The sequence below is a fragment of the Panulirus ornatus genome, chromosome 58 (genome assembly GCF_036320965.1).
Source record: "Panulirus ornatus isolate Po-2019 chromosome 58, ASM3632096v1, whole genome shotgun sequence".
Lineage (NCBI taxonomy): Eukaryota > Metazoa > Arthropoda > Malacostraca > Decapoda > Palinuridae > Panulirus > Panulirus ornatus.
The window spans coordinates 6859392-6886357 of record NC_092281.1 but is presented as its reverse complement, the minus strand read 5'-3'; the positions used below and the strand labels follow the sequence as shown (position 1 = coordinate 6886357).

The following is a 26966-nucleotide window of genomic DNA, read 5'->3' as shown; positions in this document are numbered from 1 at the left end:
GAACCTGGCTTTGGGTACACCTCATTACCATGGATGACGGGTGACACCCCGGCGTCCAACGTACTCTTGCTGGGGTAACAACAGCCCGGCCCAGTAGCCGTAGATGTACTGGTTGGTGTCCACCAGACCAGACTCTTGCCGTTTGAACGAGGCATGAACGAAGAATATACAAGGTCTTTCAAAGGTGGTACTTCAGCATCCCAGTCAGGCTTACCATTCCCGACGACCCATCATGTCAAAGGTCACGACACACACACACACCCAGCAATCCCAGGCAAGACGTACGACTACGGGGGTCTACTACGTCCAGTCAAACCAAGGATCAGAGCTGAGACAGGAGTCCCATGGGAGGGAGCTAAGTCAGACCCACACACTCACACTCCCAGGAGAGAAAATCCCCAGGGGGCGGAGGAGGGGAGGAGAGGTCGAGTTTGAGACCACCCCCCCCCCCCACATGGGGAAGAGGGGGGGATTCTCTCCTGCACTAATACAAAACTAGAACACTCGGGGTTTCGAATCAGTCTCCACGGTTTATCTGCTGCTGCTGCTGTCGTTTCGCTGTGAAGCTGTCGCATCATATGACTTACCTTCTTGAACTCTTCCAGCGGAGGGACATCACCAACTCCAAGTGCTAACGACAGCGGCAGTCGTCCGGTCAAGCTGACCCGACGACAGGGGAGAGGGGGGGGGAAACAGTGATGGGCGACCTACCTACCTTGCGGAGACAGAGGGCGGGAGCAGGGCCAGGGCCGGGGCGCTCCTGAGCCCGACCAGCCCTGAGGGGATCCTGGGCCGCTCCACCTTCAGCGGCGACACAGGGGGCGAGCGGAAGTCGTCCGTGTCCGTGGTGGTCGTGTCCGCGTCGTCATCATCGTCGTCATCATCGACGTCGTCCAGGCCGTCCTCCCGGGAGTCGCCCGCGCTCCCTGGGCTGCTTACACTGTCGCTGCAAAGACGGTATGAAAGACGACTCTGTATACCGGGGGGGGTAGGGTAGGGTGGTTACACCAGGGGGGGAGGGGGGAGATAACTGGGCAGGTCGTTACACCAGGGCCTCTGGCCTCACCCTTTAAAGGGTCTATTCTGAAGAACACATCGTACCTACTGGCTCGCCCCGTCGAACCCACGGGTCGTAGCGTTGTGCCCAAGGGTCGTACCGTCGTGCTCACGTATCCCTGTTGAGGGAAAGGTCAGGAGATATGTCCCGTGTGTCCTACAGATCACCCCCACGTAACCCATACAACAACAGGAGTTCGTTATGCTGGGGAGTTGCCTTGTGAGAGGGTCGTTACACGTGGAACTTCATTGTGAAGAGTTATAGGGATGACGTCACGGTATGGGAGAAGAAACTGACTAGGACTGATATCAATGAAGAGAGGCATTTAATTTACCCTTCCTGATGAGTCTGGTGTCATAGGGGAGGCATAGGCAATAGGTCCCAAGAAAGAGGAGAGAGAAAAGGAAAACAATAGTGTGTCGGGAAAATGCCACAAATAAAAAATGGCTACTGTTTGCCCAAAAGAAAACGGAACACTACATATAATTCTCCCAAGATGAACTAAGATATCTGAAAATGGCTGTCATCTTTAAGTCTTCCTCAAGTTCAAAGAATTCTTTTACTGGTGAAACATAAGGTATGTGTTCTCGCCATGTGGCAAATAAATTCTTATGTGCATAAAAAGGCATAAAAACACACCGAAAGCTTTTGCCTGATTCAAGTGGCACTTGGCACAATTATATATACGTTCGTTAAATCTCGTTCCTGGCACATGAGGGCGTATACAATGTTCCTCAGTTAGAAACATATACCACACGGACACCAATTCATTCTGCCCCAAGCACGCCTCTCACCTTCCTGAATGTTTAGGCCCCGAAACCCTACAGCCTCCATCACTTACTCCTTCCGTCTCCTCCATCCCCTCTTCACTCAGCCTCTCCATACATATATCCAAACTGTTTCAATTTCAGCACTCTGGTTAGCCACGCTCGGCTTACTGCCACCTCTCTCTCACACTCATTCTCACTCCGTTCAGGTTCAATCCCTCTCACACCTTATACTGTCCTCAGTTAATTCATTCCCAAACAAGTCCATCTCATTCTTTCCTGCTGCGTCCAAGCCCCACCCAAGCAAGACTCCCATCCACACCACACCGTCGGCTGGACTACACCTTCACACACACACCTACGACCTGACGGACACTTACTGACCTCTCCTTACACACGCTCCTCAGTGCAAGGCCCGGACCTTCGCTCCCCCTTCTCCAATCCTGTGACCCACTCCAGCCCCTGTGGTACCAACTGCTACCACATCCAGGTACTGTACCTAAAGCAATCCACTTCCTGTGTGGATTTACATATAATCAAATTTCTATCAATCTTTAATCTATCTTGATAGATAATTCGCTGATCTGTTTCCATGCCAACGTGGCTCACCTCTCACTATGTGATCTGCGTCCCCATCGCCCCCTCACAAACACACACACACACACACACACAGGGGTTAGCATGGCCATAGGAACAAAAGACTAGCACAAATACTTCCTTTCTTTACGACACACACATTATTCTCGGGCTTACTCAGTCCCGCCAAAATGGACGTCTCTCTGTGAAGCGAAACGAAAATAAATTCGCTTGATTTCTAGGCGGCAGTATCCCTCCCCCAGCCTTACCCCCCCCCCCCCCCCTAGTTGACCACCAACCGGCGGCGTCTGAACCCTTCTTGGCACATGTATCCCAATATCCTCACCTCCCAAGCCAAAACTATAAATTAGTTTGACACTCTGTATCACACATATTTCCAGCATCTTCCAAACACAGACAAATAACTGAACTCAAATATCCCGTATGTACAGGTGGCGTATTAGGCACGTCAAATGAGACGGTCGTGGGTTTGAGATGAAAAGTTTTACGTCGGGAGAAGTGGTGTAGTATGTGGGCTTCAGGATGCATAGATCCTCTTATACTGTTTCTTCACTCACCCTCTCCATTCGTCCAAACCATTTCGGCAAATTCCTGGTTAGCTCAGCCCAGTCATACTTCGTATTCTACCACCTCTCTCTCTCTCTCTCTCTCTCTCTCTCTCTCTCTCTCTCTCTCTCTCTCTCTCTCTCTCTCTCTCTCTCTCTCTCTCTCTGTTATCTGTTATTCCGTTCATGGACAACCCTAACCCACACCTCAGGCATCTCACTTCCAACACCTTCACCTCATAATACCTTCTTAAAGCCCCAACACTCGCAGACAGAGAGCACTGCCGGCACAATCACTCCACCATTTCAGTGCACCCACTCCCCACCTCAAGTCTTCTTGCACCAGGGCTTCTGAAGGAAGACCTCACAGAGAGGTTCTCATCGAACTCACACGTGACTCACACATGCGCAGCGACATACGTTCACACACACACACACACACACACACACACACACGCGCATAGCTCTCATGCCAACAGGTGACTAAACGATAAAAAAAAAGTCTTCAGACAAAGGAGCCACAGCTGTTGCCAATCTCCGCCAAGGAGGAAGAAGGCATACCACACGACCAGATCGAGTAATCTTTAAAGTATTTCCACATATTCTAAATAAAGAAACAGTACTTTCCCTGAATTGTCGACCGGTTAAAAACTAAAAAAAAAAAAACTGACAAATAGGAAAACAAAGACATCACCCCGAGATTGTACATACAACAGTACCTCAACAATTAGTCTTTCGGCAACAGCCAACAGATTTACAGAATGGAAGCGCAAGAGGCGGTACATAAACTGGACGCTGATTGGATGAGAGCACATCTGCTCTTGCCTTTAGCAAGTGACTCCCATAATGAAGGTAGTTTATTCACATTTCAATCTTTCCGCATTCAAATTCAACTTTTGGCACTCAAATGACGCTTTAGTACTCAATTTAATCACGAACAACTCACTGCAGGTGGACGGTACCTATGTACCTGCTACCTTCAAGTACGCTAGATTTAGCAGGATTACAGCTGGACTACCTTCAAGTACGCTAGGTTTAGCTGGATTATACAGACTCCTAGACTGGGACATTTGGAGTTTATTCAAGCATCGAGCACGTCGGGACGACCCTCGGTTGAGGGCAGCACCCGTGACCTGACCCTGACCAGGCCACAGGTCAAACCATCATATTTGAGGATCGTGATTTTGTGGAATTTGTAGAGCGTGAGAACCTACTGGTTATTCAGCACTTTTCATTACGAAAAAGATATTTGAAAACTTAAGACTAATCTTACTGAACTATAGAATATGACAATCTAGAAGATATCATGAACAGTTCATATAATAAAATTTAGCTATGACTATACCGTTGAACTCAAGGAATGATACATATCAGCTACGCACGGATCACCTGCTACATTTTGGTAAGCCTAACCAATGATCTGGTTAAATCCCTGTACACATCTAACCCCAATCTAACTAGATTACCCGGTATTTCATTTCCTTGGATTACCGCAGTGTCGGGATCAAGCTGTACCAATCTTATTCAAATTCAAGTTGATTACACTAAATAGGGTCTGGCATCTAACCCTTAGTTGATACTGTGGCATTCTAACCAATTTGATATATAAACTAAAGGCTCAAAGCAGCATCCACGGCTCACAAAAAGGGCTCAAAAGAATACAATAGTAAGTGATCACAACTGTACTATCAAATCATATCTGTGATATAACCAAGTCATCAAGGCTAGACCAGTAACAGTAGCTTACATTCCTCTAACGATGGAATTAATACATCGTACATACCAACTGCCTTACCTATAATCATCTCCATCATCCACTATCTCTTCACGATTTTGGAAGATGTCGCTATAGCAGAGGATGAGGAGTTCTCCGAGCCTATTGGCGGACTGGCCATGCGTCTCCTCGCCGTCTCGACCAATCAGGACGCGCGCCAGAACACGGCTCAGCGAATCAACAGGCACCGGACAACTGTGGCAGGAAAGATGCACCAGTTAAGGCTAACAAATCTATAAACTCTATCTGATTCCAAGAAACACCTCCGACTCCACACAATGTCCTTAGTTATATCTCGTTTTAAGAGTGTCAGATATATCTTCTTGAACCTACTACCTCACTCCCAAAACATTTCCCTTTAACTCAGTTTAAAACTATTTTGGCATCATTCTATGCGTTAAATTTCTACCTCCTCACCATTACTTAATTCTTCTTTGAAGATTATAGCTAGTTCATGTCAAGAAACATGTTTTACCCCCTGTGTTCTTATGTAACATTTATTGATAAATATTTACTTACCTTCTCTGACTTGCAAGCCTTTTTGCTGATATTCAGCTCGTCTACTTGGCATATGTTAAACTTGAACACTAACACAACTGAGGCGTTAAATTTCTACCCCCTCTCTATACTAAACGTTTAGCATATCTAATATTCCTACATCTTTCCTTAAACTCTTATAATATATTTTTCAATATTAACGAACGTATTTTCTACATAATTCCCAAGGATATCATTAAATCTAACTACCTATAAACAGAAAATCTCCATTACCAACCAACAACAAATAGGCATTTAACACTACAGTTAAAGAATATTTCGACTTCATAATTTCGACCATAATAATTCTCGACCGAAAATTCGACAATCTTACAAGTCCATATCAAAATTCGACAATCTTACAAGTGCATATCAAAATCGAGATGTAATTAATATTCGTCCTACCCTTCCACGTTGTAAAACCATTCAAATTAACCATTAACCACCTCATTAAATTCTTAACCCATTTTCAAACATTTCAAAAAATCCTGAAGAAAATTTGCACTATCCCATTAAACTCCTCACACACCTTCACCAGTCAAACTAACCCGAAATAATCGTTTTAGCCAATCTCTACCTCACAGTCGACCATTCACATAAATCCTTAAAAACCTGTGACCTTTTTAAAGCCCCAATTCTCCCTGCATCCCATTATCAATTCCTTCGTCCCCATCAAATCCAATTCCCGTCAGGTTTCTGGCCACTTTAATGTAGTTCGAAGTCGAGCCCAAGAAATCAGATCTGCCCCGTTCCTTCGACCACATCATACACCACTTGCCTTCCACTATCACATTTCCTCCTCCTCCTCTCTATCGTCTGACCATCTTATTTAATTTCTCATTTTCCGTCAACCACCTCCTATTTTCCCCCGTGTCATTCGAACCTCTCATTATATTTCCTACCTTTTTTTTTTTTTTTTCCTTTCCCCGACAACGTATCAACCTTTTCTTCCCTCCCTCGGCAACCTTATCACCGAAAGTTTCCATCCCTACCACGAACACACACACACACACACACACACACACACACACACACACACACACACACATCTCCGACAACCTCATTACATTTCGTCACCGACCACCAACTCATGAGAACTCTACCACCAAAACCATCATACATAAAATACTGAAATCTGAACCAGCGAGTCGTCACGATGAACGGAGACGGCAGACGCGTACCTAACGCGCTTGTAAACATTAACCAACGGGGTTATGTACGGGGATAGGATCTCCTTTTGCAGGTGAGTCCCGTCACCAGCTGATGACCACGACACTATATAGGTACCAGGTGGGTGGCGGCAGCTGGTGCTACAGGCTCGGTGGGCGTGGATCGCCCAGCTGGTGAATAGGCTCGTTGTCTAACACAGACGCTTTTGTCTGCCGATGACCTAATTACTCCTACATGCGGGCTTGTAGGTGCTGCCTGCTCTCTGCGCTCTCTCTCTCTCTCTCTCTCTCTCTCTCTCTCTCTCTCTCTCTCTCTCTCTCTCTCTCTCTCTCTCCCGGGTATGTGATTAACCTTTACTTCAATAGATTCACCCCGTCATGACCAAATGGCTTCCTAACTGTACAAGACCAATTAATTGCGTTGCCTCCTAAAGCAATACAAAGTCAAAGGACCATTTTAGTGGCTACCAACTACGCAAAACGTTTTTTTTTCTCTCTCTCTCCTTGGGGTCGGAACGAGTTAATGGCGATCTGATTAATATCTATGACGCATTAAATACAGGAATGTTACGGAGGCTGCCAGCCACAGCTGTAGCTGACGGAGGTTGGGCTAAGCTGGTGTAGGGAGGAGCGAGCTGAACTTAAAGCTGAGAGGAGGACGGGACGGTGGGGGTAAGCTGGTATGGGGAGAAATGAGGTAAGCTGAGGGAGGGGGTGGAGGTAAGCTGGTATAGGGGTAGGTAGGGGTAAGCTTAAAGCTGAGTGAAGAGGAGGAGAGACAGTGGATTCTAGTTGATGTATGGGAGGTTAAACCTGAGGAAAGAGGATAAAATGGGGTCAAGCTGGTGTTGGGGAGAATGAGGTAAGCTTAAAGCTGAGGGAAAAGAAGGACAGTTGAGTCAAGCTGGTGTAAGGGAGGGTGAGGTAAGCTTAAAGCTGAGGGAAGGGAAGGAGAAGGTGGAATCAGGTTGGTATAGGAATGGTGAGGTAAGCTTAAAGCTGCGGGAAGATAAGGAGGTGGGGAGGGTGGAGTTAAGCCGGTGTAGGGGTGGTTAGGGTAAGCTTGAAGCTGAAGGAAGGAGAAAGGTCCACAATGGGGTGAGTCACGACTAGAGAGTATCCTAAAATCTCCCTCTTCCTCCCCCTTTCTCTCCACCTAAATCCACAATATAAAAAGCTGGAGGATCTGGGTGAGGAAAGGGAGAGTGGGGGAGGGGGTGGGGAAGATTTAAAAGGTGAGGAGGGAGGGAGCGGAGGAGAGTTGGGGAGTGTGGGATGTCCAGGGTACGGAACCATATAAATACCTGGGTTCTCTGGCGAAGGGAACACAGGAACGCACCGGTACGCAGGAGGGGGACGCCACCTCGCCAGCACCAGGTGCTCAGATGATGATAAAGACAGACCAGACCAGACCAAACCAGCGCTTTGTCACGCAGCCATCTGTGTCGCCACCCAGGCTTTGACGTCACTCCGGGGGATGAAGACATAACCTCCCCCCATCCCCATGATCTGGGGGACGCTGGCAATCCCAGGAAGAGTGATTCAACCCTCTGGCCACGATGACCTAACCCCACGAACAGAGGCAGGTAAAACTTATTCGGGAGACGATGACACAAAAAATCCATGGAACGACCCTGAACAACACTTAACCCTATTGGGAATAGGGCGACATACATCTTTTAAGGACGGTGAACCTCTCTAATATAGGATCACATGACCCCTTGAGCAAGCTGAACAGGCCTTTGGAATACGACGACCTGAAGCTCTGTGAGCAACAAATTATCTTCATAGAATTTGGTGATGTAATCAAATTAATCCAAACCCCTAAAACAAGGGTTCTGCCCCTCTATGGCGTATGACCTAACCCCTGGAATATGACGCTCCAGCCCACTGAGTAATTAGACAACCCCTGGAATACGGTGCTCCAGCCTCTTGAGTAACTAAGACTTAATTCCTGGAGTATAATGTTCCAACCTCAAGACTTGTTGTCTGGCTACCTCAAGTACTGAGGCGGGTGACGGACAGTCCACCTGACCTGACCTGACCTGGTCTGGCCTGCACTCCACTCCTCCCTCCTTCCCTTATTTGCTTTACAATGTCCCCTTGCTCTCGCTCCCTCTTTCCCTCTGCCTATCCCCACCCCGCCACACACACACACACACACACACACACACACACACACACACACACGCGCGCGCGCGCAAGCGCCCCAACACGTCTTGAAGACCATCCATCAACCTGCATAATGTCTTTAATCCAACGTCTAAAACTAATAAACCAAAAGCATATTATAAACCACAGGCATAAAACAAACCAGTCAAACACGCTCTCGTTTCCTGTATACGCACTGGCTCTGTATGTATGTATGTATGTATGTATGTATGTATGTATGTATGTATGTATTCGACTGCTCTAAATCTCAGTCGTCTTCCACAGAATTACTTTCGACCGTTTTAAGCTCTTAAAGAAAAAAGTTAATCAGATGCAGTGCTCCTGCGTGCGATGATAATCGATTATGTGGTGTATATTACACACTTGACCTACACTCATGCCAATCGTTGCCTAGATTCGGACAGCCCTGCCCTCACCACAACCACCACACAAGTCCTAAATTGCTTTGCAAAGACAACAAATAAGAGAGATCGGGGAAAATAAACATCTCCAAACGTCAGCAGCTGGAGGTGCCACGTACTCGCTGACCCTCCCATCCCAGAGAACACCCACAGAGAACGCTTACCCCCCCACCTCCCCACTTTAAGACACCCTAGAGAACGGCCACGAAGACCACCACCCCCAGAGAATCGCTGAAGAAACTTTAGTACAGACTGGCATCCTCCACACATGGGAACTACGGCCGCAAACTGACCATATTTCCCCCCGCCCCCTCCCACTTAATGGTGAGAAACGAGGACACATTAAGTCATCCAAGGATGATTTGGCCAACTGCCGTCGCTAATTACGTGTTGCTGGGCGTGAGGAAGCTACTGGGATAATCATTTTACCCCCTCCCTCACCCTCCCACTCCTCTCCAGAGTGGAGGTTGACCGTGCGTGACCCTTCGAACACTGTAACCTGACCCTTAGAATACCCCCCCCCCTCCCTCCCTTTCCTCAAGTACGAAGACCTACCTTTACGAAGAACACCATAAAATGACCCTCGAAGACGAAGACCTGACACCTACAATACCCCCGATGAACTAACGGCCCCTTCGGCCATGATGATTTGACCTCGTGAGTACGATGACCTACACCACCCACCACTTGGACCCCACAGCCACTTCTAAATGGCACCTCTGTACCGCCTGGACGAGTGACGCGCCGCACATGTTTACACTTGTCAGCTGATGGGGCAATGAGCCACCCTCCCAACACGGACCCACAATGCTGCCCTCAGATGCCAGCCACAGATAACCCATCGGTGTCAAGACTGTGCCGGCGCCATGACCACTGAGCCAGGAAGTCCACAAAAAAAAAAAAAAATATATATATATATATATATATATATATATATATTTTTTTTTTTTTTTTTTTTTTTTCAAACTATTCGCCATTTCCCGCGTTAGCGAGGTAGCGTTAAGAACAGAGGACTGGGCCTTTTTTGGAATATCCTCACCTGGCCCCCTCTGTTCCTTCTTTTGGAAAATTAAAAAAAAAAAACGAGAGGGGAGGATTTCCAGCCCCCCGCTCCCTCCCCTTTTAGTCGCCTTCTACGACACGCAGGGAATACGTGAGAAGTATTCTTAATCCCCTATCCCCAGGGATATATATATATATATATATATATATATATATATATATATATACACACATATATATATATATATATATATATATATATAATTTTTTTTTTTCATACTATTCGCCATTTCCCGCGATAGCGAGGTAGCGTTAAGAACAGAGGACTGGGCCTTTGAGGGAATATCCTCACCTGGCCCTCTTCTATATATATATATATATATATATATATATATATATATATATATATATATAAAGAGCAAAATAGTCATCTGTCCTCACCCGGTCTGCGTCTTCAAATGATGGAGGATCAATGACTGGCTCTTAAGGAGGTGAACTAACTCGCTTTCTTTCTCTCATTGCTTGGAGTTCAACAAGAGGTCATGTGTTTTTATCATTCATGTATGTTCGTGCTTATCTAACCTCATTCGGTCTGTTTCAGCACTTGGAGGTCATACAAGAAGTCAAGTTTTTATAATTCAACTGTCAAAAGCAAGGAAAGGTTACAATAACAGTCAACACATCTTGTGGACCAAGTGAGACGGTAAAAGCAATCGGGAATTTAAGAAAAAAAAAAAAAAAAGCTTACTGAAAAAGTGATATATTTGTGCTACGCGTCCCTGGCACACAAACGTCTCCATCCTCCACTCCACCGCTGCCTCCACCTCCAGCAACACCCTAGGCGCCTCCACCTGCTCTCCTCGCCCCTCCGAACAAGAGAAGAAAAATAAACTTGAAGTTCCGACAGCACATTCAACTGTAACAACCCGTTCAACAACGCCTTCAACTCCAAAACAATCAACGTTCAACTCCAGCAGCCCCTTCAACTCACAGAGAGGTCCTCTGCAACACCAGCCTCTCCTCTAAAAGCTCGACTTCCTCTGTAAGTGGAGGGGACATTATCGTCCGCCAGGGATGCACTACCCTCCCTACTGCATCATATGAATCTCTGTCACATTCACGACCCTGTGTGTGTGTGTGTGTGTGTGTGTGTGTGTGTGTGTGTGTGTGTGTGTGTGTGTGTGTGTGTGTGTAATAACCCACTTGCGCTGTACTGGGAGAGAAGCTTTAAACTCGTAAGCCCCCCATCTCGTGTGTGTATGTGTATGTATGTGTGTGAGGAACACCATCAGCTGACGAAAAACGTAAACACACCAGTCACCAACTGACTTTTTTTTTTAATCGCGACTAAATAGAGTCGTGCGTCAGCCAGCGACGACGGGGGACCCCTGGTCAAGTCAGCTTCGTCCCAGTCAACACCAACTGGACGCCGCAGCTGTGGGCAGGGATGCACCTGAGGCAAGAACTCTTGGCACAGAGAAGTTTTCCTTCTTAGACAGCGGCAGGAAACCAGAATATATATATATATATATATATATATATATATATATATATATATATATATATATATATATATATATATATATATATATATATATATATATATATATATATTTTTTTTTTTTTTTTTTTTTTTTTTTATACTTTGTCGCTGTCTCCCGCGTTTGCGAGGTAGCGCAAGGAAACAGACGAAAGAAATGGCCCAACCCCCCCCCCCCATACACATGTACATACACACGTCCACACACGCAAATATACATACCTACACAGCTTTCCATGGTTTACCCCAGACGCTTCACATGCCTTGCTTCAATCCACTGACAGCACGTCAACCCCTGTATACCACATGACTCCAATTCACTCTATTTCTTGCCCTCCTTTCACCCTCCTGCATGTTCAGGCCCCGATCACACAAAATCTTTTTCACTCCATCTTTCCACCTCCAATTTGGTCTCCCTCTTCTCCTCGTTCCCACCACCTCCGACACATATATCCTCTTGGTCAATCTCTCCTCACTCATTCTCTCCATGTGCCCAAACCATTTCAAAACACCCTCTTCTGCTCTCTCAACCACGCTCTTTTTATTTCCACACATCTCTCTTACCCTTACGTTACTTACTCGATCAAACCACCTCACACCACACATTGTCCTCAAACATCTCATTTCCAGCACATCCATCCTCCTGCGCACATCTCTATCCATAGCCCACGCCTCGCAACCATACAACATTGTTGGAACCACTATTCCCTCAAACATACCCATATATATATATATATATATATATATATATATAAAGAGCAAAATAGTCATCTGTCCTCACCCGGTCTGCGTCTTCAAATGATGGAGGATCAATGACTGGCTCTTAAGGAGGTGAACTAACTCGCTTTCTTTCTCTCATTGCTTGGAGTTCAACAAGAGGTCATGTGTTTTTATCATTCATGTATGTTCGTGCTTATCTAACCTCATTCGGTCTGTTTCAGCACTTGGAGGTCAAACAAGAAGTCAAGTTTTTATAATTCAACTGTCAAAAGCAAGGAAAGGTTACAATAACAGTCAACACATCTTGTGGACCAAGTGAGACGGTAAAAGCAATCGGGAATTTAAGAAAAAAAAAAAAAAAGCTTACTGAAAAAGTGATATATTTGTGTTACGCGTCCCTGGCACACAAACGTCTCCATCCTCCACTCCACCGCTGCCTCCACCTCCAGCAACACCCTAGGCGCCTCCACCTGCTCTCCTCGCCCCTCCGAACAAGAGAAGAAAAATAAACTTGAAGTTCCGACAGCACATTCAACTGTAACAACCCGTTCAACAACGCCTTCAACTCCAAAACAATCAACGTTCAACTCCAGCAGCCCCTTCAACTCACAGAGAGGTCCTCTGCAACACCAGCCTCTCCTCTAAAAGCTCGACTTCCTCTGTAAGTGGAGGGGACATTATCGTCCGCCAGGGATGCACTACCCTCCCTACTGCATCATATGAATCTCTGTCACATTCACGACCCTGTGTGTGTGTGTGTGTGTGTGTGTGTGTGTGTGTGTGTGTGTGTAATAACCCACTTGCGCTGTACTGGGAGAGAAGCTTTAAACTCGTAAGCCCCCCATCTCGTGTGTGTATGTGTATGTATGTGTGTGAGGAACACCATCAGCTGACGAAAAACGTAAACACACCAGTCACCAACTGACTTTTTTTTCTAATCGCGACTAAATAGAGTCGTGCGTCAGCCAGCGACGACGGGGGACCCCTGGTCAAGTCAGCTTCGTCCCAGTCAACACCAACTGGACGCCGCAGCTGTGGGCAGGGATGCACCTGAGGCAAGAACTCTTGGCTCACAGAAGTTTTCCTTCTTAGACAGCGGCAGGAAACCACAATATATATATATATATATATATATATATATATATATATATATATATATATATATATATATATATATATATATATATATATATATATATATATATATGTTCCTATGGATGTTTCGAGACTTTACAAAATCAAAGAAAAATTATCTCAAAAACCCAGATGTGTCCGACAATCATAGCGCCCAGTACACGAGCGTCCTTGCCCAATGTACAAAGGCCATTTTCCTGCAGTTTGTACACAGACTCCTCTTGCTCAGGGTGGAAAAAGATCCACAAATCTCGTTTAAAAGGACAACCGCCTTCAGCTGTGAACACGGATGTGAGCATCTGATTCCTCATCTTCATCATCATCTTCAGGGCAACAGAGGAAAACGTGTGGGACGCTGGAACCTATAAACAAACCCGTGTATGATGAGGCGCAGCCACGCTGAACCCAAACTCACTCGATCATTCATCAGCTGACGGTAGTAAACAACACACTACAGCACTTCCTGGACACACCTGCCTCATGAATGTAAGACTCACGGTACCATGAGTGATGTCACCTGTCTCATGTGAGGGCGAGCGAGCACCATGAGTTATGTCGCCTGCTTCACGATAAGGGGTGAGTACCATGAATGGTGGTAGAGGGGGGGACCCAACCATGTTAATATTTGGTAAAGACTGAACCTGATAGCAATTTCTGGTGTTGTAAACAAAAATGTCTCGTGTTTATAAAACATACCGAGGAATGGTCTATACACATTATGTATGCTCTCAAGCAGCTTTGCTATCTTTACGTCAAAGTACTAAATCGTCAAGTGAGCAGGTGAAACATGACGGGAAACTGGGAAGGTAAACTACACAGGGTGGCAGAGTTTATCTCTCTCTCTCTCTCTCTCTCTCTCTCTCTCTCTCTCTCTCTCTCTCTCTCTCTCTCTCTCTCTCCCACACACCTGGTGCTGGGGGCCTGACAGCTTCATCAGAGAGGTGATGCCGCACCTCGATGACCTTGATCTACCGAACCATCTCCCACAGTAGAAAGCAACAGACGCAGTGGCTGGCAGCGGCAGACAACTGTTCCCTCCTGCACTCACAGCATACATCCCTATCGCCTCTAAGATGACCTGACTCTATCCGCCCTCTTGTCCAAGAAATCAAACACAGAGTAGAGGACGCGGATGGCAACGACTCACCACAGGCCACTGTGAGAGGAGACATGGTCGTAATCTTGGCAAGTGAGAACCCTCAGCCATTCTGGGTGAAGAAAAAAGATATACACATTTCTCCCCTCACTCACTTGCCCGAATACTTGGCTGAAACTTTTCCATCAACTGTGAATGACTGGGCGGGACAATGGGAGGCTCCTCTTCCTCTCACAGACACACGAGAGGCTCTCATCCACACTGGTCGAGCGGTGAAGTGACTCTCCTGACGAAGGAGTAAAACAAAATTTCACCTCAGACGTTGATAACACCGTCATTATACTGGAGCCTCTCTTGGGGTGGTTGGCTTCACCTTGCTAGCATCCGAGCCTCACGGGGAGAGAGGGTGACTCGAGATTTTAGTTATAATAAAGTAAGATTTAATTAGCTACAAGGCTGGCTCACTCTAAGAGCGTTGAAGTGCTTTTCCCCTGTTGTGCTCGTCTCTAAGAATGCAACAGTAACACAAAACAATTACACACAATAATATTAGTGACCTGAGAAGAAGTCTGGGGTATTGCCGGGGTCAAATCAACGTCCGATCAACGTGTCAGATATCCAGATAAAACGAGTTACGGAAATCAGATATGTAAAACATTCATGCAAATATGAAAGAGAGAGAGGACCCCTTATGTGTGATCTTAAAATGTCAAAGGTCACGTTGAAGCTTTAAGTAAAGATCAGTGAACAAATACGAATGAGGAACATTAAAATCACAAGCCCAGTTCCCACCACCAGTGAAACACACAGACACACACACACACTGGCCAAGAAGGCCATCGGCCAAATTACTCGTAGCAGCAGCAGCAGCAGTGCCAGAGCTGGTGAGCGATGTGACGGCCAAATACGCTCAGCCAGGTGGCCACCACGACCCCCACTAAACACGGTCAACCTCCCCCTGAACACCACGGTACGACCTCCCTCCTCCCACCCCTGGAACACGAAGGTTAAGACCCTTAAAGTACCACGAAACGACCCCTTTTGAACACGACGGTACGACCCTTAAGTATGAGAGTCAGGACATCACAATGCCTAAGGGCCGTATGCACCGTCGTGGTCAAGGGCGTACGGCTGTCGTACACACACAACGCCCCGTCGTTGCTACCAGCGGAACGCCTTAGTTTCGAGTGTTCTTGGCTCACGGCAGCGTTAAGGCGGCGTGGCATAATCTCCCGACACCAACAGCTGTAGTGTAAACTTAGCACGCAACACACAGAGGCCCACTACGCCGTAGGCTGACCACACGGCACTACAGTGTGGTGATCTCACACCACCGGGAGGGTAATCGTAGATAAGATAATCATTAGAATGTAGTGGTGAGATGAATATTAGATGGAGGTGGGGGGCGCTCTGAGCGTTCGTCGTGTGGATGAATATAACCATAACCTCTACAATGTGTTAAACCTGGATCAATAGGTTGTTATCCTGGATGTATGGCGTCCTGATGCCCATGTGAAGCGAGTGTAACGTGACCAATAATAAAAGGTTCGCTAGCAAACCTCATGCAAAAATACACCAGCTAACATCAACACAAATTTCCTGTTTTCCTCTTCTGTCTCCATCTATAGTGGTAGATGGGACTGGACCCATCTGCTTTATTCTCGTATGTCTATCCACATTGGTTTTGAGGGGAGACGCATTCTGTTTTACTGCCTTGTCACCATCTATAGTGGTGGGTGGGGAGGAACCTTCTGCTTCACTATTCTATCTCAATGCACACAGTTCAGCAATGGATAATAATACTAACGTCCTTCACCATATTACCTTGACATAAGACTCATCCCGTTTTCTATTTGTTATGTGCTTCTCCCATTTTCCTCCTGTGTGCTCACAGTAACCCAATACAGCGGCCTGCTGATTGCGCATCCGGACTTTTGAACCCCCCCCCCCCCCCAGCGCGACCTGATGGGTTAACAAGCCTACGGAGGTTACGAGCCAAAGTTTAGTACCGGGCCAACCACACACAGCACGACAACCACAGGTTTATGTATTCGTGCTACGACAGAGGGATACAGCAGTGGGTGATGAAGACTCCCCCACGCCATGTCCACACCCCCCACGCCAAGTCCACACGCTTGTATTCACACACACACACACACACACACACACACACACACACACACACACACACGGACCAATCAGCTACCCCACCACAATAACCCGTTATCACCACTACCATAAACAAAAGAGGACTGACTGAGCTTAACTGAGAGGGAACAAGTTCCTGGATTAGCAGATCTAGGGCAGAGTCAGGCCTTAAAGCGTGGCCATTTCTCTCCTTACACACACACACACACACACACACACACACACACACACACACACACACACACACACACAAACGTATATAGAACTAGTATATATATATATATATATATATATATATATATATATATATATATATATATATATATATATATATATATATATATATATATATATAACACTCGTATGTAGTAAGTGCGTGGTCGTTTGACCTGTGACAAAATCCCTTGAGAAAATCCCAAAGTCATACAACATTACGAGACACAGGCGAGGCCAAGAGTGGCAGGTGGAGGTGGGGTGGGAGGGGATGACACCTCCCCGGTAGAGGAGGCTCTGGTGATGGTAAGCCAAGCCAGGCCCCACTTGACCCAACACCAGGAATGCTGTGCCAAAGCCACCCTGAACCACTTCACTCAGAGAGAGAGAGAGAGAGAGAGAGAGAGAGAGAGAGAGAGAGAGAGAGAGAGAGAGAGAGAGAGAGAGAGTGTGTGTTAGTAACACGTATAGGGATACACCCTTTAACTCCCCCCCCCCCCCACCCCCCGCTGCGTCAGCATGTTCCACACTGTGACACAAATTGAACGAGGGCAAAAAAAAAAAAAAGGTGTATAATCCCCGGTGTTGGAACATGGGTCCATCCATCCAGCATGTTATCAGAGGCAGACCATAAATCATGGCAGCCATGATACCCCTCCCTCCCTCCCCCCAGCCTGGCAGGAAGCCCATCAGTAAACCATCCTCTCTCTCTCTCTCTCTCTCTCTCTCTCTCTCTCTCTCTCTCTCTCTCTCTCTCTCTCTCTCTCTCTCTCTCTCCACACGCCAGGCCCAGCCCCTGTGCCAGTCAACACGTGGACCGTCGGACCCAAACAACCTTAAAATAGTGCGACTGCCTCCGCTGTGGTGGTGGTGGTGTGGTGTACGGCACACTACCTGACGCCGCCCGCATCCTGACCACTACCCTCCTCCTCCTCCTCCTCACTAGGCTTCCTTCCTGTTCACTGGAAAACATAAATGGAAAGCCATTTTCTAAATGTCCGTCAACAGAAAACCGAGCGCTGTGTGCGCGCTCCATTATCTTCGAGGACTATCTAAAAAGAATAAAAAAAAAAAATTTAAAACATTCTAGTCATCTGTGTAATGATTATGGTCAGTCAGCGTCCTAAGAACGGGCTCTTTTTTCAGCAAGTTATTCTGCACGCCACATGACTGCAAAAAAAGCCTCCATTATTCCGACCATTTCCCTATATAAATGAGTCTATTTCTGTTCAACCCATTTCCTCACACTGGACCATTTCTCAACACAAATGTCTCCTGATCACCTACACACGACCTCATGTATCTCAGGCAAGAATTCAGTCAGAGTCTTTCGTTATTTTTCTATAATCATTAGCATCATCATGATACAGAAGTTGCCAGATCACTTTTAATTTTTTCCCCTCCCCATGAGTAAGACGGTATCTTTCTTATCAGCTGGGCTTATCTGGGCGTCGAGTGCCGACCAGGCCTTACCACCCAGAGTCCTTGGAGGCTTTCCTCACACAGTGTGGGGTCTTATCATGAAGGGTGATGTGGGAGTACTAGGTGGAGTGAAGCACTTGGTGAGAGAGAATGGTAGACGAAGGTTCACCACTGATCATCACACGGGTGCAGCACACTGACCCACCCACTAACCACTTGCTGTTCCAGGCTACTTATGCAGGGTGCGGTGGGTCACCTTGTGTACCGAGTCACGCGGTGTTACACACGGCGCGATGATGAAATACTCCGCCCGTCACAGCAAGACAACGGACCGCCAAGCGTAGCAATACAATAGGCCACATTATGTGGCGGGCCATTAGGTAACGATGGCCATTCTAACGTAACGCAGTGGGCCGAGGGGTGCAGAGGGCCACTTGGGGACGCTGGTTACTCTGAGGTAACACAAATGGGCCACCTGGTGTAGAGGGCCACGTAACACATACTAGTCTAACACAGCAGGAGCGCGGACACCACCTGCCTCATGCAGGAGTGAGGACACCATCTGCCTCATGCAGGTGTGAGGACACCGCCTACCTCATGCAGGAGTACCGACATCACCTGCCTCATGGACGAGCGCGGATACCACCTGCCTCATGCACGAGCGCGGACACCACCTGCCTCATGCAGGAGTGCGGACACCACCTGCCTCATGCACGAGCGCGGACACCACCTGCCTCATGCACGAGCGCGGACACCACCTGCCTCATGCAGGAGTGAGGACACCATCTGCCTCATGTAGGAGCGCGGACACCACCTGCCTCATGCAGGAGTGCGGACACCACCTGCCTCATGCAGGAGTGCGGACACCACCTGCCTCAAGCAGGAGTGAGCACACCACCTGCCTCATGCAGGAGTGCGGACACCACCTGCCTCATGCAGGAGTGAGCACATCACCTGCCTCATGCAGGAGTGCGGACACCACCTGCCTCATGCAGGAGTGAGCACATCACCTGCCTCATGCAGGAGTGCGGACACCACCTGCCTCATGCAGGAGTGAGCACACACCTGCCTCATGCAGGAGTGCGGACACCACCTGCCTCAAGCAGGAGTGAGCACATCACCTGCCTCATGCAGGAGTGCGGACACCACCTGCCTCAAGCAGGAGTGAGCACATCACCTGCCTCATGCAGGAGTGCGGACACCACCTGCCTCATGCAGGAGCGAGCACATCACCTGCCTCATGCAGGAGTGCGGACACCACCTGCCTCAAGCAGGAGTGAGCACATCACCTGCCTCATGCAGGAGTGCGGACACCACCTGCCTCATGCAGGAGTGAGCACACACCTGCCTCATGCAGGAGCGAGCACACCACCTGCCTCATGCAGGAGTGAGGACACTTCTGTTCCTCAAACTTTATCCAATACAGAAAGACAAACGTGAAAGAATACAAAGAAGTTCAACAAAACTCCTTCGGTCACATTCTCATTAACCTTACCATCCAGAAAAAGTCTGAGAGATCTAAGATTAGTCTCTCTCTCTCTCTCTCTCTCTCTCTCTCTCTCTCTCTCTCTCTCTCTCTCTCTCTCTCTCTCTCTCTCTCTCTCTCTCTCTCTCTAACAAAAAAAACAAATATTTTGAGGACAGTCTTGCAAAGTTTTCAAAATACTAAAGAATTACCACAGAAAAACTGAAAATATTTCTTTCCTCCAGATAAATTAAATGCAAATAATGACGGTGTAAAGTTACAGTGAAGGAGAGATACTAAGTTGGAACGTGGGGAGGAACTTTCTCCAGCAGTTGTATTACTTGTGCTGGGATGAATGACCAGCACATAACTGTCAAAGCAAAAACTATCAATACCTTTAAACCTGACTAATACTTTCAAGGTATCAATCATCAGAGCTGAAGTCTAGTGAAAAACTGACAATATGCAGGTACTTGAACTTTTCCTCTTTCAAAGGAGGAAGTCGGGTCGGCTTAGCTCCTTCTTCCCTCAGTTCTGACAGGTTATAATTAACCAGAGGGTGTCTTCCACTCCCTCCATCCTATATAATATACGCCGGTACGCTGTTATGCCTTACTATCCTGTCCTTCAGCCATGGCAGATTAAGAACTCACGATATAATCAACGTCCTCCAGCCGATATCATGACGGACCATCAAGTCTTCTGTTATCTAACATTCTCATGTACTCCCCCAGGAGCCCCTGCCCCAGGAAACCCTCTCCAAGCACCCATCCTGCCCCAGGAACCTCTCCCCTAGCACTCGCCCTGCCTCAGGAGCCCCTCCCCCAGCTCTCACCTTGCCCCAGGAACCCCTACCCTAGCACCTGCCCTCCCACACCCAGACTGCCCCAGGAGCCCCCTCTGGTACTCACGTGTTGTGGTTGCCGGTGCGGAGCTGGTGTATGAAGGCGGCCAGGTACCGCAGGAGGCACAGGTTGTGCAGCGGGAGGCGGCGGTGCAGGAGGCGACGCAGGCGAGGCACAACGGCCACACACAGCCCAGGTGGGCCTCCCGACCCTCCTCCTCCACCACCTCCTCCCCCTCCGTCGTCGCACACGCCCTCGTCCTCTCCTTCTTCACCCACACCTGAATCTTCAAAGGGCAGCAAGAGACACGATTACCACCATGGCTTCACAACGACAGCTTATGTAAAAGTTGTATCAACAAAAGATCGGGGTAAAACATGGCAATGCCACAATTAGCTAATACATGGTGATTAGTACAGAGACCTTCACGTACTTACCTGTAATTACACATCTAACTATTCTTATCAGTTAACCAATTAAGCATGACAGGTTTCCTTCGATTTAAGCCTCATTACATTGTCTCAAAATGACTCCAACTGACATTAAAATCAATGTGCATGAATCATACCTCCCTTACCCTGTAACTATGTAATTAAGGTAACCCGCACGTATCATAATTATGAAACTTATTTGTAATTATACATCAACCTCCGTAATCTCACATGTATCATACCAACCAATGACATCATTACCAAATTTCCGCCACCCTGTACTTATAATCTCATCAAAGACTTAACCCCAACATGGGCACTAACTTGGAAAAGCAATTATCAGAATAATACCACACTCCAGTGAAGATCATGCACCACCATGCACCTGACACCATCAACATACCAGACTCCACTGGCAATCATCACGTTATGATCTAACTTCACATGTATATAACATAACCCGGTCCATCGACGGGTACAGGAACCTACACATGAGCCAGTCACCACCCTGCACATACAGCAGGTACCGCCTACATAACCGATAGCCAGTCACCTGTACATACAAGCGCCCTACATAACAAGCGAAGTTAATCCCACTGTACGTAGTACAGACAAGCAGGAACCTACACAAATATGACGCAATCATGTTAAATTTCCTCAAGACTAAAATTTACACAAAAAGGAATTATTTTTCATCAATAACTGCTTACTTTTAACAGTTGCGAGTCCCTTTACCATCATTTCTATTATTATTATTATTATTATTATTATTATTATTATTATTATTATTATTATCATTATTATTATTATTATTATTATTATTATTATTATTATTATTATTATCATTATCATTATTATTATTATTATTATTATTATTATTATTATTATTATTATTATTATTATTATCATCATTATCATTATTATCATTATTATTATTATTATTATAATCATTATCATTATTATAGATTTAATGGGTAATCTAAAAGTTCAGTAAAGACTGTTATCAATACCAAGTACTATGAACTGTTCTTTAGAACAATGATACCACAGGAAGAACCCCTTTCTTTCCGTATGTTCATTAACACAATACTTTGATCAAGGGACAGAACAATATGATCTTCAGCCCCCTCCCCCTCGCCCCCCCCCAAAAAAAAATCACGAGTGTTGTTCTTCAAATTCTACCGAATAAGTTTTTTCTTGCTTTCTGTAACACTTTTCTATGTTCTTCAGTTTGCAATGCACACGACACACTGTTCTCAAATTCTGGGAGAACAGTCTTCTGTTCAGAGGGAAGACTTTGATATTCTTTTTAAAAAGAACACTGCACTTGTTCTTCAGTTTCAAGATAATATCGCGGTGTTACTGTGTATCGATAACCCAAAACAATATGTTCATTGTTCATTTTAAAGATAACATACAAGTCTTACTTCAGTCAACGTCATCCCTATACTGTTCTTGTTTAGAACCAACAAAACTGTTCATCAGTTCAAGACACTAAGCTGTTTTTAGGGCAGATATAATCACACATTATGTTCTTCAAGTGAACATTTACTGTTTCTAAAGATAACACCTAATCATGGTATTCAGTTACTATGGTCTTCATACCATGTTCTTCAGGTCAAAGTTAACTTTCCAACAAAAAACAAGAATATGTTCTTCAGTTCAAAGATAATAGTGAACTATTCGCTTGACTGATAACACAACTGCTTTTCATAAAACAAACTCTTTCAACTTTTCCGTAATAGTGATCGAGATCATCAACTTGAACAACACTTTGTTCTCCATATAACAGATAATACTATATAGTTTTTCACTTACAAGATGAAGCTATACCGCGTTCTTCATATAAATGATAACATTACACAGTTCTTCATCTCAAAGATGACACTACATGTTCTTCAGCAGAAAGATAAAACTAAACCGTTTTGTTCTCTTTAAAGATAACACTACCGTTCTTAAGTCGAAAAATAACACCGAACTTCTTTTCCTGATACATAACACTATCAAAGATCAGGAAGTGTTCACCTTTTCCTGATACATAACACTATAAAAGATCAGGAAGTGTTCACCTTTTCTTGATACATAACACTATAAAAGATCAGGAAGTGTTCACCTTTTCTTGAACACGATAATAACACACTGTTGTGTTTACTTGCATGAGAGTAACATGTTATCTAGTAAAACAAGAATCAATAACACAGTGATCTCTACAGTGTTCTTCATTTCTCAAACACAACTTCCCAAGATTCTCGAGGCCAAAGATAACACAATGTTCTACAATTTCAACATAACATTTCCCTATATTCCTGGGACTATTATAACTTATCTTTTTACTAGATAAAATGTTCTTCAGTTTCAGCCAAACACTTCACTAACTTTTTTAGATCGAGGTTGACACTTTTACACTTCCAAGATAACACTGACAAGAGCCTTATTTCCAAGACAACCATTTCACTTACCTCCAAAACACAATCACTATTCTTTTCAATTCCAAGATAACACTCAAGTGTACTTCACTTCCAAGATACATTAAACAGTTCTAAAACTCCAAGATAACATTAAACCTTTTCTCAAATTCAATAACATAAAACTTTCTTCAATTCCAAGATAAACTTTTTGAGAAGTAGAGATGGGTGGTATTCAGAGGACACGGGAGAAAGTGCAACACATGCGTGTCTGAGGAGTGTAGTTTCACATGAGTCAATGTCTATCGGAGTGTTTATTACGTGTCCGATCATTAAAGTGTGATTAAAAAGTTTTGTCAACATGATTCTTGTATCGGTCTGGGCGTCTGTCTATACGTATTATCAGAATCGTTCAACCCTTGAGCATGGCGAAGCGACCCTTGGCTATGTTGTTAGCCAGGTTCTTGAACCTAACCCTTAAAAAATCACCTGAACAATTAAACCATCATACCTAAGGGTCGTACCGTCCTAACCATAGGTTGTGCTCTCGTGCTCATGGGTCGTATCGCCTTGTTCAGCGGGTTAGAACCATTCTAGACCTTAATTACCCTGCAGGGTACAGATGCTGCAATGAAACATTTTTAAAGTAATTATCCCTAACGAGGCTACGATGGTTCCCATGCGGCTCACCTGCGGCTAGCTGGAGCAGGAGGGGAGCGACGTCAGGTGGGATGAGCGCATGCGGCAGCTCGTCCAAGAAGAGCCGTAGCAGGCCCGTGGCTACAGCAGAGTCGGAACCTGCGGGGGAGGAGGGGGGAAAAGGTCACACAGGGTCACCAACCAATTTGATAATATATCTGTGGACGGGGGCGAGGGGTCAACACACCTATATCACAGGGGATAATATATCTGTGAACGGGGGCGAAGGGTCAACACACCTATATCACAGGGTGTAACACTGTTAATGATAACATCGTACCTCATGCTGGCAGAAAGTTCTATGATACACTAGGAAGTGCGTCATCTTAAAACTACGACTACATCAATCACATCCTAAACAAAATAAAGATTATTACTCAACAACTTTCAAAATAATCGGCTATTAATTTGTGCGTATATAAGTGTTGCACCAAACAAAACGTTTAATTACTTTCGACTACTTTCGTTAAAAGTTTAAAACGCGTGAGAGAGAGAGAGAGAGAGAGAGAGAGAGAGAGAGAGAGAGAGAGAGAGAGAGAGAGAGAGAGAGAGAGAGAGAGAGAGAGAGAGACTAAATAATCTAATTATCTTACAAGAAAGGATCCTGTATATCCTTTAAAAGGTTATCATGGGAAGAAGTAAACATAATAACGACCCATCCTCGAGTTGCCAACCGTCACAAAATAATTATGGGACACAGCGTCCTCCTAGCCACGGAATACATAAATATATACATCCTGCCCGCCCCAGGAGTCTCTTGTCTGGATGTGAAACTCTCACAGAGCCCAGGAAGCTAACGAAGCAGCAGCAGCCTCGTGCCGTAAGACCGTATGTACATCTACCCTTCCTCAGTCTACCAGCACATGCGTGCTCAAGGTGATGAGCGAGTGCCAGTCTTCCAACCGCTTACTGACGACCGTTCCACTGATGGCAGGCCGCTGGGGTCGCGCGGCACGGAGGGGCGTGGGAGGGAGAGAAATCCCTCCGGACAAAAGGCTAAAGAACGGCAGCAATCAGGTCGAGATGATTCTCCGGTGAGGGTTTATGTGGGCTGCTTCCTCGTTTACCCCCGGGACATCGTCCTTCGTGGAGGGAAAAAATATATATATCTTTCTGAAGACCCTACAGAACCTGGGGAGTGGCTTATGCCTCCCACGTACCTATGGAAGCCAAAAATAGCCTGCTACCCCCGCCTACGTCCAGGCTTGCCAAGCGACGCATTAAGGTCTTTGCCGCTGTCGCCGGCTGGTGCGCTGCGCAGCCCACGTCCATCCTGCTGGTGACGGCGGAGACCGCATTACGGAGACCACAAGGAGTCTTCCTCAAAACACATGTCTAACTTGACTCACTTCATTGCCAAGAAAAATAGTTTTACTGGTCCTTATCTACACACGTGTATTTGCTTTAAATACATCACCAGTTCTTGTTACAGTCTATAAATTTAATCAACAACCCAGTGTGTTCAACAGCCACTTTATCTGCTGTTAGAATGGCTAAAGGGCGTCACTCAATCGTGCTCCAGCAGACCCTGTGTGAAAGGCAATCCACACTGTGTGACTCACCCCTTCAGCACCGCTCACACACCATGTTAAATCCTGGTACCGGAGTATTTAGGGCACGTTGTGGGGACAGAGAATGCGAGAAGATCGAGCGATCTGTAATTTGCGGTGCCTTAAAGCTTAAGAGCGGATGAGCAGGGCCAACAATACAGCCGGAAAGGTTCATGTCCCAAGTATTTACTCCAAGATAATTATTATTCTTTCTTCCTCCAGGCCTCCCGGTGGCACAGCTGAGAGTTAACTGGTAGTTTGGTTGGTTATCTGGGTCCTAAGACTATTCACTACTAGGATCATTAAGGTCGTCGTCATAACGATGTCATAGGGAGTTCGCTGCCTGGGTGGTGGTGGTAGGAACTGCTGTTGCTTCCCTGTTATCCGGTTCCAGTGACAACCATGTTCCATTACGTACCTGATCACCAGCCACAAGTTTCAGTCCTTCCGTAAAGGTGGTTTCAAGTGTTCTGCTCTCAGTGCTGGGTACACCAAAGTCTTTCTCTCTCCGCATGCTGAGTGCTTTAGTGGTCTTGGTACAGCCAAGTATAATTCTTTAAGACTTCATTAACATTCATATTTTCATCTGACAAAAAGGGTTTTCTGTTAGGTAACACGAAAGGGCGGGACCGCATCCTAGTTCTCCGTCCTTTGTACGTACCGCTTGTCATACGTTGCTCCAACGGTGGAACACATTACGTTCTGGTGGTGGGGGGAGTGGAAAAGCATATTACGTTATGGGGGGGGGGCGGAGGGGGAGTGGAGGAGTATACTGCATCGTGCGAGGGGGAACGGGGGAGTGGAGGAGTACACTGCGTCGTGGGAGGAGGAGCGGTGAACATATTACCTGGTGGGTGTAGAGCAGTGGAGCATACTACGTCGTAAGGGGAGATCGGCGGGACATCTTACGTGTGTGTGAGGAGATAGCAAGACGACGGCACGACCCTTACGGGTCAGGTTAGGTCAATCAGACCCCCCAAGGGTCGTACCGTCGTCCCAAGGGCGGAAGCGACTGGGATAGTCAAGCAAGCTCCTAACAACAGCAAGTCTGTTGTCAGGTAAGCTTCCACCAACAGTAAATCTGTTGTTAGAGGTTTGCATCCACCAACAGGAAGTCTGTTGTGACGTAAGCTTCCAATAACGGTAAAGACTGTTGTGAGGCAATCCCTCAACAAACGGTCTGGTGTGAGGGAAGCTTCCACCAACAGCAAGCAGCAAAACAGGACGCTGAAGACTTCCCGTCATCATCCCGGAGAGAGAGAGAGAGAGAGAGAGAG

At 46.2% G+C, this 26966-nt stretch overlaps 1 protein-coding gene across 3 annotated transcripts in view; it reads right to left on the bottom strand.

The window, feature by feature from the left end:
- LOC139766912 (uncharacterized) overlaps window positions 1–26966 on the bottom strand; it is a 332290-nt gene that overhangs the window by 217316 nt on the left and 88008 nt on the right. For all 3 annotated transcript variants that reach the window (XM_071695945.1, XM_071695943.1, XM_071695944.1), the window contains exons 6-9: window positions 24131–24238; window positions 20671–20890; window positions 4762–4935; window positions 716–946 (exon numbers count right to left, since the gene is read on the bottom strand). In XM_071695945.1, coding sequence (XP_071552046.1) covers window positions 716–946; window positions 4762–4935; window positions 20671–20890; window positions 24131–24238 — 733 coding nt within the window. The remainder of the gene's footprint in view (window positions 1–715; window positions 947–4761; window positions 4936–20670; window positions 20891–24130; window positions 24239–26966) is intronic.